Here is a 12,560-nt window from a genome sequence, read left to right as displayed (position 1 = left end):
CAAACCATAAACAATCTCCAAGGTTTTTCACGAGTTCTGCTAACAAGGTCCTGACTGCTGCAACAAAGTTACTTGATTGCCCAGCAAGGATGAGTTGGAAGTGGAACATGGAGAACGTACATTAAATACCTTCAAATGGCCTCCTCCATTTGCAAACATTGTGAGTTCTCTCGCATCATGGGAAATGTAGTTTCATTAACTAACACCCAGGCGCCATGAGTAGTGTGTCCTTTGAAGACGACAAACTTCTCTCTACGAGGTGCCCAAGCTCCATGCACACAGCCTGTCTTTCCTTCATCTCCAGGGTCGAAGTCTAGAAATGTCATGCCTGCTAAGTGCAGTAAAGTAAGTGCATACCACAGAGCACGACACCTCATTACCTCTGATGAATGATACCTGCTCAAATGAAAGGGTCGGCTTTTAACTGTTCAGTGCCCCAGCGCTTCCCGCAGGACAGCCTGCAAACCCATTTCTAGGCGCTAATCACAGAGAAGATCAAGAGCTTCCTCATGCTTGCCTTCCCTACATCATACGGAATCCGTACCTACAAACGCAGCCCCACGAGTTGAAAGGATACTATGCATCCCCACTGCACGGATTTCACTATGACCTTTTCTGCTAATCCTATAAATGCACCATTTACTTGCTCTTATAGGTGTGTACTTCGTTTGCTTTGAGGGGCAGGGGAATGCCACTTTCTGTGACTTGTCTGTGCTCACATCTGTGGAACAGTGGTGCATGGCACAGTGGCACAATTTATTTCCAGGCAAAGTGTACATTTCAGTCAGTGAATGTTATTTTATTGGGTTTTTCTGAAACAAATACTTTACGAATGCAGCGCATATAGTGACCACTATCCGCTTAGAATACATCTAGACCATCCTCAGACAAGAAAGGCTGCATCAAAGACTGAGAGTGGGCCACAAAAATTGGTATTGTCTACCGATAGACTAAGACTAATATGGAAAGGGGCGGATAACAAAGCTATTCTAGCCAATGTAATCAGAAAGCATCCAATGTTAATAGACATCTGTCTGTCTCTTGAGAGTACTGATGAAGTATTGATTGGGGCATTTGGCAATCTCTGTGGGGCAGTGAGAAGGGAATCCTCTAAACCATCTAGGCCCAATACAGACCACAGCCCACGCTGGTTTGATTCCGCGTGTTCTAAAGCCAATAGGGAACTGAGGGCGGCCTTACAACTAAACCCTAGGGATTTTAACCTAGTGAGAGAACTAAGAGCTAAATATAAACTCGCCCTACGGATAAGAACTGAGGCTTTAGTGGTTAACCATTGGGAGTCACTAACGCGGACTGTCTTATTAAAAGACACCGCGGGGTTCTGGAGAGAAGTCAAATCACTCAGGTCTTTTGGTTCTAACATCCAACCAATTAACTGTAACATAAATGGAGAGGACTGGGTGGAGCACTTCTCCAAAATTTACAATATAGCTGCCCCTAGCATAGATTCTATATTGTCTTTAAATAATACTGATCAACTGAACTTCTCCATATCTGAGGTGGAGGATGCAATTTCTGACAGTGCCAGTAATAAAGCCCCTGGCCCTGATGGTCTATCTATCGACCAGATCAAATCGGAAACTAACTTCTGGGCCCCCCTATTATGTAACTTATTTAATCATTTGACCGACAGCTCCATCCCCGAAACCTGGTCGAACAGCGTTATCGTACCAATATTTAAGAAAGGTGACAGGGCCGACCCGGCCTGTTACCGTCCGATCTCGCTGATCGACAATACATTAAAAGTCCTTGGTAGGGTACTATTTAAGAGAATAAGGGATTGGGCTGAGGATAATAATGTGTTACACTGTAGCCAATTGGGGTTTAGAAGCCATGTGGGTACGGTTGAGCAGTGTCTCAACTTGAACCTAATCATGGCCAAATATATTATCGTCAAAAAGTCCCCACTTTATTTAGGTTTTATGGATCTGAGTTCCGCTTTTGATTTTGTTAACCGCTCTAGGTTATGGTCACAATTGCTGGAATATGGTTTAGATGATTCATTAGTATATTTTCTTTCATATTTACACAGGGATCTTAAGGCAAAAGTACGCATCAACAATGAAGGTGAACTATCTGGTGACATTTTCATCCAAAGAGGAGTCCGGCAGGGCTGTGTACTCGCCCCTCTACTTTTCATTTTATATATTAATGGGCTGAGCCCTGCCCTGAGCAAGAACACTAAGGATGTTCCAATTATTAATGGTTCCCCTATCACCACCTTACTCTATGCGGATGACGCCGTATTAATGGGGCGTACCCCAAATGCGTTGCGCTCATTAATTACAGGGTTTGTTGTTTTTATGTCTGATTTAGGTTTAAATACCAATTTTAAAAAATCATTTATCATGAATTGTGGTTTAAAAAGATATAACATTCTTTCAATTAAAAGTGGCGAAAATGAATTAAAATGCACAAGCACTTTCCCCTACTTAGGGTTATTATTCTCCAACACTGGCTCGTGGCAACATCACACCGCCCACGCAAGAAATAAGATTGGCAAATCAATTAACTCAATTTTATCTCTTCGCCAACCGAGAACGGCAGATGTGATCACCCCCTTGTTAAATATTTATCGTACCCAATGTCTGCCAACTGGGACATATGGATCCGAAGTGTGGGGTTATTGTAATAGCCTGCCTTTGCAGCTAGAGGAAAATAGATTTTGTAGGAAGGTATTGGGTGGTATTTCTTGCACGCCCATCTTTATTTGCCACCAAGAACTTAAGTTGCCATATATAGCTGATTTTATAAGGTCAAGGCCTACGCTTTTCTGGTTAAAAACATGGACAAATCCAGCGGCTTCCTTGACCCGTAGCATAATCTTAGATTGTTTATCTCATGAACGATCCAACCTCATACCTTGGCTAAATGCGGTCAAGAATAGCCTAATTAGTGTTGGACATGGTTCCCTGTTTAGCTCCCCAAACACCATTGTGCCCGCCCATAAGAATAATGTAAAACGGGCATTGTATGAGTTATACAAAGAGGAACGCATGAGAATTGAAATAATGAAACCAGCTATTATTAAATATCTTCCACTAACTGTGACTAGTAATGCTGTTTTAAATGAACCCTACAAACCCTGTAGATATCTGTCATTACCGACAGGAAGATGGAACCGGAGCCTCTTATTTAGGTTCCGCGATGGCAGTATTGTAAATTTACTGAGCTTTCCACTCGGATATAATAAGAATCTAGAAGAGCTTGAATGCCCGTGTTCTGTCGGTGGGAAACAAAGTTTACTGCATTATTTCATCTTCTGTGGCCACTATAAATTGTACATCCATCACTACCTATTGCCAATTTTCAGAAAATACAATCTAAGAGACTTTAAACTGGCATTTAAATTCTTGCAAATGTTACCAACCGATGATGTTATATTTACCATAAGCTGCTTCATAAAAGCCTGTGTAAAATCGAGGGCAAGTATGGAACATGCATAATGGTCTCCGGATGCATAACACACTTTAAACTCTAAATATAAATTGTATAGAGGTTTAATAATCTGTATGGAAACATTGTTACTAGTATTATTTAAACAGAAATTTACGAATGCTTTTCTAAACTGTTTATGATACTATATCATGTAATATGCACTTTATGACATATATGCTGCTCATGCCTAATTGGGATGTATTTTAACTTTTAACTTTTAACTTTTGTATATGTTTTTATGTATTTTAAATGATTCATCCTGTATGTACTTTTATGGATTTTGTCAGAATCCGAATAAAGATCATTTCATTCATTCATTCACTTTACGAATTTGTAGTTTTTGTGAAGAACTGAAGAGTGACAACTATGTTCACTGCCTGTTTTAAACAATTATTTTTAATTGGTGTGTTTTGTCCTGAGTTTTAAAGAACTTTTTAGATTCCGAATTCTTTGGATTTTAATCAGAATGTAAAATACAGCTCTGCCAAGCATAATAATTTGCTGTTTCAATAAATCTTCTTATCACTAAGTCAACATTGAGAAATACAGTGCTACTTTGAGTGCTTCATTTAGGCAGATGGTTCTTGGGTAGGGCCCACTGACACATTTCTGCTTGGGGACACTTATTTTCCACATCGGACATTGACTGAACAAGAGAGGGAAAAACACTCAGGACAAGAGGAAAAGAAGGAGAAAGAGAAAGACAGATATACCGCCACATAGACATAAAGCAGGGACCAGCAACAGTGAGGTAAATTGGCAGGGACTGGCTGGTAGTGGATTAAGGAGGCATGAGATGGATTCAAGAGTATGTAGCCTTGGTATTTACATTTAATAGCATCTGTTGCGGGCTTCTGAGCAGAACCTTGGAAACCAGCACTTATTATTTGTTATTCTTTTAAAAACTCAGCACTGTCTGTGTAAAAGGGCTGGCCAGACACTGAGTGGTGAAGGATCACTGCCCTGGATGTCTGTCTTCTATTTCTGTGAACATTTGCCAAAATAAAAGGACTCTTCTGCAGCCTCCAGCTGTTCTGTAAATCAAGACAGCTGCAGGTCAAGCCTGGGAGAGTGCAGGGAGGTGGTAAAGAGGCCTGTGTAGTATCTTCCCCAGACCAGCATGGAAAGGAATACGGCAAACAGCTCTGCACCAGACTTCCTTATTCCTCAGCATGTGATCACACTCTCATAACCACACCTTAACACCTCCCTGAAGACTTTGTGATTCCTGTTTAGAGTCCGCCCAGAACTGCAAGGGTCCTGGTGCGCATAATATCAAAGATAGTACACCCTGGTCATCTAGCGGCACAATTTAATTACTGAAATCTATCTTTGCCATCACTTTCTCGGTATTTAAATATATTTCTGTGCTGAACTAATATATGGTTTATGCCATGGTACTGTGTTTTTTCATGTGTAGTAGTTATAATATAGAAACATATTAAAATAAAATCAAAGTTCAATCCATCCTGAGAGACAAGATGTAATTCAATTGGCCTGGAGAATATAGGTCTGATTTAGATCTTGGCAAACAGGATACTCTGTCAGAAGGGTGACAGATATCCCGTCCGCCGAAACATAAATCCCATAGGATATAATGGGATTTATATTTCGGCAGATGGGATATCTCTCACCGTTGTGATGGAGTAACCCGCCCACCTATGTCCAGAGATGTTTTTCTTCTTCAACCCGTTAACCGCGGCGGTAATTCCGCCGCGGTGCGGGCGTTTTCGTGTGCGGGTGGAGTGCCGTCGGCCAATGGCCGACGGCAGCACTGGGGAGGTAGTGCTGCCGTCGGCCATTGGCCGACGGCAGCAGGGAAAGGGTTAAAGTAACTGTAACATCTGTGAGGCAGTAAACAATGGTTTTACAATTTAGGTAAACAGTTTAGGTTTTACCGTTTATGGAAGTAAGAAGCAATGTAAGCTTTTAATTTTTGCCATAAATATCACAATATGTGCTTGTCAGTACACTTCTTTCAAATAACATGTTTACTTGAGCTATATATGTGTTCACTGTAATTTTATAAATAGGTGAAGATGTTAAAAAGTTTACTGAATGCACAAATGAAGCAAATACATATTCCTTTTGCTTGTGTTTTCTTCAAAAGGGGGATATAACATCAATGATGTGATGTTTTATTGGACAAGAGGAAATGATTCTGTTAGTGGACTAGACACGCTTCGCTTGGCCCAGTACACAGTGGAAGGCCATTACACATCAGTGTCGGAAGCTGTGTATGAAACAGGTAAGCACATACACATTTTTCATCCGTTGACATTAATCAAGCCATTTATTCGCAGGCTGCCTCCTCTAGTTTATAAACTGCCAGGAATGTGTGGAAAACCTGCATGTTAAATGGGAGCTTTCATTAAATAGTCATCTATAATGGACAGGGCAATTTCAATATTTAATGTTGGTTTCCATCTGTGGTTTTGTAAACAAATGATATGCTCAATTTAAATTCAGACTAGAGGAAACCACGAGTCCATGATTTATGATAGACTTGTGAATCTATACATTACATTAATGATATCTTGAATTTAAAACGAAAACGATGTACATAGTTGAAAATTGACCCGTCTTTGTACTTATTTGTGTGTGACATATGTTGAAATTAGATGTTTCCATCCGTTTCCATAAAAAGCTAAAAGAGAAAGTTCATGTTTCGCAGAAAGGTCTGTGTGTGAGCTATTACAAAAAGGTTACACAAAATATGAGTTCATTAGTGCACAAGAAAAGCGGATGCTCTGCAAAACGAGTCCCTTTAGATGGTAAGGGGTGACAGAGGGGCTCATGATAGTTAGGAGATGGCACTAGATGGATCTTTTAAATGTGTTCCTGCAGGTCTTAAGTCACATGCGGGAGAGTACCTATGTCAGGAAGCTAGTGGAGCTAAAGATGGAAATCATGAGATGGCAGGATGAAAGGATGAGTAGGAGAAGGTTAGGAAGGATAAGACTTTGTTTAGTTTAGGATTAGTGGAAAACCAAATGGGTGTGCAGGGAGAATATGAATACTAGAATGAAAAAAATGTAATGAGACCAGAGGGATATTTACAATAAAGTTTCGGAGCCGATGTTACGCCAAAATTGTTAGCACCATGCACCGACTAAGTGCAGGGATGTGCCGTATTTCCAAAAATACTATGCACCCCTGAATTTCTCCATGCGCAGGCATCAAAAAGCTGCTTCTCGCCAGCGCAGGCAGCCTTGCTCCATTTTGCAAGTGTGCCTGCACTGCAAGGGTGATTGTTTATGTGCAGGAAGGGTCACCTTCCTACACCTAAACAATCCTGAAAGGTGATTTGATGTGTTTATATGTGTGCTGCAGAATAGGAGGAGAAATTCTCCTCGTATGGCCATCCTAAGCCCAGGTATAACCTGGTCTTAGTTTTTGGCTCTGACCCAGCTTTGTAAATATGGGGCAGCATAAAAGCAATGGGTGCCTACTGCAACACACATTGCATGCCCCTTTCACACCAAGTCAAGTGTGAAAATGGGTCTTACTTATAAGGTAGTGTTAAGTGGCGTAACACCACTTTGTAAATAAGGAGAGGGGTATATCACCACTAGAACATCACAGAGTCACGCTCGCTGGACATCCGGAAACGCTCTCAGTATGCCTGGTAATAGCCGGTCTCCGGCACTTGACTTTGCAAATGGCAGGACATGCAGGCCAAGTAGGTGTGGCAGCTGAGCAGGACCTTTGAGGAAGTGAGTATGGAGCTGGAATGAGCTTGGAATTGAATAATACTACTGACACGGTATGTGAGCAAAAAACAATAATGCTGTAACTTCTAATGCTGTGAGCCTTTTTTCATTTCTATCTCCCCCTTTATTTATTTACTTATTTACTTGAGTTTTATATAGCGCGGCTAAACCCGGAGGTATTAGAGTGCTTTACATAAGGATCTAGCGAGTTACAAGTCACAAAAGTTTCACAGAAGTTACATAATGGATAAATAGACAAAACAGGAGTAAATTAGCAAACACGAAAGTCAGGATAGGAGAGACCAGGGGCAGCAGTTAATCTACAGGAAGGAGACAGCAGCTGGGAAGAAAACAAGACAAATGTCTGTGATCCGGATGGGTAGGTGACGGCTATAGCGGTGTGCCAGGGCCAATCTTCCCTATAGCTGTCGGAGCAGCTCCACCGGGAAGCGGCCATGTATGCGTTTAGGGCTCGGCTAGAGAAGAGTGAGGATCAGGAGAGGATCAGAAGGATAAATAAACAATACAGGAGTAAATTAGCGAACACGAAAATGAGGATACGAAAGACCAGGGACAGCAGGTAATCCACAGGAAGGAGACAGCAGTGGGGAAGAAAACAAGACACAAATAATTTTATTCAAATGTGTTACGTCTGTTGCTACGTATCAAGCTTTTCACATTACGTATCATTTTGAGCAAGCTTTTTCTTTGTTTCGCCTGAATGTTTCGCATTTTTGTTTTGTTTTTGTTTTGATCAATGTGTTTAAATTGTCACCCTTTTCACCTTGTCACACCTTATATGTAGTGCTTTAGAAATAGGACTGTATCCTACTGGATATTGCAACTGTCCATGGACAGAAATCTTATTCATTTATAATTAAATCGTCTACCCGGCTGGGCATTCTATATAGAGTCCATTGTGTTCTATATTCATTCTTTATATATTTTCTCTTTAACAAGGACCACTGTCCTACAAAACCCTAAGAGTTCCAATGACATCGCTTCTATCTCTACCTTCAGTCAGTCAGTCAGTCATATTAACTTGGTTTCGGTTCAGTGAACCATAAAAGTGCACAGAACAAAGACATGTTTAAATTCATAAACATTCATCAATACAAAACACATCCCAATGGCAGTATAAAAATGTTAAAAAGAAAACTCCAAGCATAATACATCAATTAAAAAAATGCTGCCTCTAAAACTCAGATCAGAACCAGCAGGACGAAAACCTCAAGAAGAGGAACCTTGAAAAGGTATTCCTAAGGGGTCCACTGTTTCACCCGGACTTTCTGTATTGATTTTTAATAAGTGCAGCTCAACAACTCCCCGGGATGGTTAAGATAAAATTGTGCTTCTACAGTATTATACAATATGAAACATTGTTTTACACTATACAACCTAAGTGACTTGTGTATCTCCCATCAATTTCACTCCTCACGACAATGATTAGGTAAATTGTTCAAATAGTCCTGGTCCTCATAACAATGATTTAAACCCAACATTCAAATAATTCACACACAGAACAATGTAAAAGGAAGATGCAACCCTAAGAAGGTAATTTAGAACAGCCCTAATTGTAAACCTTATTTAAAAGTTGTGCACCAATCAATTAGATAATCATTGCCCTAACAATATTGCCCAAAAACGCTTCCTAATAACAAGAGCCCCCCTGATAAAGTTCACAACTGAAGTGCAGATATCAATAGAGGCCAATGAATACAGATATCTAAAGCCTCCTTTATATGTACAGAGCTATTGCTTTCTCAATAGTGAGAGCAAAAATCTTGTTCTTGTTGTATTATAAAGTGCACAAAATAATAAAAAGTGCAAAGTGCTTTGTTTAGACAAATTGTCGCAAGGACATGGCATGATATATTCTGACCAACCTCCTTGCTGTGGAAATGCTGCCAAGAAGTGCACTGGGCCTAACAGAAACCTTGTAAGTTAAAATGTATATTGCAAATTAGTGCTAAAAAAGTTGTAAATGATTAGCAATATGACGATCCCCAACAGGACACAGCATTCCAAAATGTTCCTGCGACTGCCAGGGACAATTGTTAGCCCTGATAGAAAGGGCCATATTAATGCTGTCTTTGGCTTTTGAGGTCAATTTGTGGGGGTGTTCTTAGAAGCCTTGTAAGCCAATCCCGAGCATGTGCATTTCAAAAAATGAAACCAGGGAATATTATCAACAGTAGGAATGGTCAGACAATCCTTGACAATGTCTCTTGAAAAGGCTAAATCTTGAGATAGCCAAATCTTTTCCCACAATAACAGAGGGGCAAGGCAAATTCACTACTACAAATATTCCAGCCCTAATTCGGACTGGAAAAATATTGTGGGTGCATTTTTGGGTCCCATCATTTGTCATCTGATAAAATTATTCTCTGCAACTTGAAGATTATTGCTCCTGCTATACCCCTATACTCCTGACCATAAGTGGCATTGGTTGCTTTATAAAGATCAAATAATTTTTTCACAGGTTTCTGCCCCCATTTGGCAGCAAACTGGAAAAGCGCACCAGAGGCTCTAACTGCATGCTGCTCTCTTAAAGTCAACAGGGAGTTCCAAGACAACTGTGTATTAAAAAGGTTACACAAAACCTTTAGTCTTGCTACATACAGGACCCTTTCATTTGCTGGAACCTGAGTTTTTGTTCCACTAGTTTCAAGATTTCCTTTAACAACTGGGGTATCTATCCCTTGAAGCCAATCATCAAATTCTCGGGATGCAGGACCTTATTCTTCTGCTGAGGTAATCTAAAATATTTCTCCAACATATGTGCCTCTGCTCACATTAGGTTGTGAATGCAAGAGGGACTTATCACATTTTGGTGTTATCATCGACATTGTTGGTCTGAAGGTGCTACAGTTTACTTGTGGAGGCTCGCCTCTCTTAGGCATGAAAAATGGTGGTGATGTCTGAACCATTCTGCTGGCAGGCTCAAAGCATGTCTGATTTATTGTGGAATCCACAATTGTAGTACGTATGACAATTCACTGAGTCAGTAAGTGGGTGTCTAAAGAACTTGTCTCACTGTTAAATGTATAGGTGTGCTAGCTGAAGCCATTTACCATTTAAGAAGTCTTTATTCGATTATTTCATCTTAAAAGACGTACATACAAAATATACATGATAAAAGAATATACAGTTTCTTTATGACATTAAAACATATTAAATCAGTTTAAAACAGACATTCTTACAATGGGTACAAAACATTAATTAAAAGTACAATATAAAAACCTGGAAGACCAAGGACGTACAATTGAAAATCGCGTTTAGTTGAACAATGACAGACCTGCTACTAGCTGTTTTTTTAAATACCTAATTCTAATTACCCACGCCCAACCAAGGTATTTTGCCACACCAATGACAATGAGAGGAGTTAGGTTAGTTCTTAGGATTCTACTGGCCTCAATAGCTGAGCGGGTACCCAGGGTTCTGCAGACCGGGCTGAGCCATTTGGACCTAGGAGCAGCATACAAAGGGCATACAAACAAAAAGTGATCAACCCTTTCACCCAGGTCATGACAGTGCGGACAGCACTCTGACCCACTTGAGCACCACTTGTTGGTAAACACCCTTAATGGAAGCGTACCACTTCTAAATTGATGGAACAATTTACGATCCATTGGTTTGGTAATCAGATCCCAATATTTTTCGAGCTTGGGGGCATCTTTAAGGTCGATGAATTTACTAGATAGGTTGTTTGCAGGCAATCTCTGGTGACGGTTTAAGGTCACCCAATCCCAATACAGCGCTTTTAATATTTTCTTTGAGGGAAAGACTGCTGAATCAGGACATACCCATAGTTCGGTAACCCCAGGGCAAAGAGTGATGATCTAAGATCTCTAAACCAGCTTATGTTCGATGAACCAGAGATATCTCTGACATCTAAGCATGCCCTGGCATACAGGTTGAGTTCCGGCGTCGTCCATAGGCGCCTTCAGAGCGCCAGTGGGCGAAATCTAGCCTGCTCCTCAACCGGTAGACACCCAAGATCATACATGAGTGGGATCCTTGTGGTTGACTGCGGCAGACCAGAGGCCACCCTAAGAAATTTGTTTTGGGCTAATCTCAACGGGTCCAGGTTACTAAACCCCCAAAGTTCTGCCCCATAGAGAACAGAGGGAAGAACCTTGGATCCGTAAATCTTAATTAGGGGAGAGATAGGCCGAGTAAAAGAGCGTTTGTGCTCTTTGATCAGCGCACCTCCTATCTGCAGATGTTTCAAGGCCATAAGCTCAATCTGGGGAGTCCAGCTCAAGGTGTCACTAAATGTAACTCCTAAGTATGTAAACAGCTTCATTTGTTCTAGGGGCATACCCCCCATTGTGACCCTTGCGGTGATCTGGTTGTGGCATCTAAAGACCATAAACTTAGTCTTAGAAACATTTACCTCCAACTCATGTTTGTGACAGAATAACTCAAACCTAGACAGGGCCTGCTGAAGACCCTGTCTAGTTTTAGATATTAAAAGGGTATCGTCGTCGAACATGAGTAGAGGTATTTTCATTCCCGCTAGTGACGGGGCATCTGTGGGGTGATTGGCAAAGTAGTTGACAACCCTATTAATATATAACGAAAAAAGGGTAGGGGCTAAAACACAGCCTTGCCTGACACCTTTAGCCACAGAAAACCTATCAGTCACCTCCCCTGGTTTGCCCCAACGTACCTGGGCATAGGTATTCCTATGTAAGCTAATTAGCAGACTAACAAGAGGGGCTGGCATGCCCATGTCTAATAGGCACTTCCATAAACCAGCCCTCGGCACAAGGTCAAAGGCAGACCTGAGATCTACAAATGCTGCATATAGGTTGCCCTTGCCTAATAGAACCGTCTTCCAGAAGAGAAGCATAAAACGATAGGCCTGATCTACATGGGACCTGAATCTCGGCTGTAGTGGAGTTAAAATATTATGTGAATCTATCCATTCATGAATCCTGGCAAGGACAAGACGGGCTATGATTTTTTTTACCACGTCTATTAGGCTGATAGGCCGATAGTTGGAGGGAACCGACCTATCACCTTTCTTATAGATAGGCAAGATTTCAGCCCCAGCCCAGGATTCAGGGACTCTGGCACCAGAGGCCAAGGCATTAACCAACTGAACCAGATATGGAACCCAAAGATCTTGGTCCTGAAGGAATAAATCGGCTGGGATGCAATCTGGTCCAGGTGCGTTCCCTCTCGGGATAGATTTCAAGACAGATTTTACTTCGGTAGATGTAAACACTAGGGGGTCAACCAATATTGGCCAGCATATGTTCTCCAGAGAACTGTCAGGACCCTTAAATTGGTTCCCAAAATAGCTAACCCAATGTTGATGACCCACCGATGAAGGGCTCGGCCGATCATCCTGGGACAAGCCCCATTTAAGCAGATGCC

General features: G+C 41.2%; 1 protein-coding gene across 1 annotated transcript in view; it reads left to right on the top strand.

Annotated features, from left to right (window-relative positions):
• Positions 1-12,560, top strand: part of LOC147711799 (gamma-aminobutyric acid receptor subunit pi-like) — a 488,208-nt gene that overhangs the window by 425,978 nt on the left and 49,670 nt on the right. The window contains exon 6 of the mRNA XM_086920240.1: positions 5,570-5,707. Coding sequence (XP_086776366.1) covers positions 5,570-5,707 — 138 coding nt within the window. The remainder of the gene's footprint in view (positions 1-5,569; positions 5,708-12,560) is intronic.

This window comes from Lissotriton vulgaris, chromosome 5, assembly GCF_964263255.1.
Source record: "Lissotriton vulgaris chromosome 5, aLisVul1.2, whole genome shotgun sequence".
NCBI classification, from domain to species: Eukaryota; Metazoa; Chordata; class Amphibia; order Caudata; family Salamandridae; genus Lissotriton; species Lissotriton vulgaris.
The sequence above is the reverse complement of the archived record's forward strand: the minus strand, read 5'-3'. Positions and strand labels throughout refer to the sequence as shown.